The sequence below is a fragment of the Buceros rhinoceros genome, unplaced genomic scaffold (genome assembly GCF_000710305.1).
Source record: "Buceros rhinoceros silvestris isolate BGI_N320 unplaced genomic scaffold, ASM71030v1 scaffold27255, whole genome shotgun sequence".
Lineage (NCBI taxonomy): Eukaryota > Metazoa > Chordata > Aves > Bucerotiformes > Bucerotidae > Buceros > Buceros rhinoceros.
This window is the reverse complement of record NW_010413800.1, coordinates 6257-6671: the sequence shown is the minus strand read 5'-3', so window position 1 is coordinate 6671 and position 415 is coordinate 6257. Positions and strand designations below refer to the sequence as shown.

At 67.2% G+C, this 415-nt stretch overlaps 1 protein-coding gene across 1 annotated transcript in view; it reads right to left on the bottom strand.

Annotated features, from left to right (window-relative positions):
- Positions 1 to 214: 214 nt before the first annotated feature.
- The window catches only part of PTPN9 (protein tyrosine phosphatase, non-receptor type 9), a gene marked incomplete at its 3' end in the record, with an annotated part of 5789 nt that continues 5588 nt past the window's right edge, over positions 215 to 415 (bottom strand). The window contains exon 13 of the mRNA XM_010136898.1: positions 215 to 381. Within this exon, the coding sequence (XP_010135200.1) occupies positions 215 to 381 (167 nt within the window). The remainder of the gene's footprint in view (positions 382 to 415) is intronic.

Sequence of the window (415 nt, the reverse complement as noted above, 5' to 3'; positions counted from 1 at the left end):
GGGGATGGTGTCAGCCACCAACAAGCCATCGCTGGCTCTTGAGAGGAGCGGAGCCCTCCCACCAACCTCCTGCCGGGCAGAGGCTTCTCCCCAGTCCGACGCCTGCAGAAGGTCCTGAGGCCTCCGCGTGCAAAGACACCCCGGGGTGGAAACGCCCCAGGGAGGCTAGACTTGCCCCCTCCCCCCCGCCCAAGACCTCCACCCCGTTCGTCACCTGTCCTGCCAATGCCGGCGCTGCAGTGCACAACGATCGGGGGTCCCCCAGGGTGACCCTTGAAGCGTGGTCCCAGGGCACTGACTGCCACCCGCTGCTGCTGCTTCACGGCCCCCAGAAAGTCAATGAGGGTGGCCGCAGAAGAGGGGACACCATAATCCGGCCAGCTCAGGTACTGGCAGCGGGACCCCAGGCGCCGAC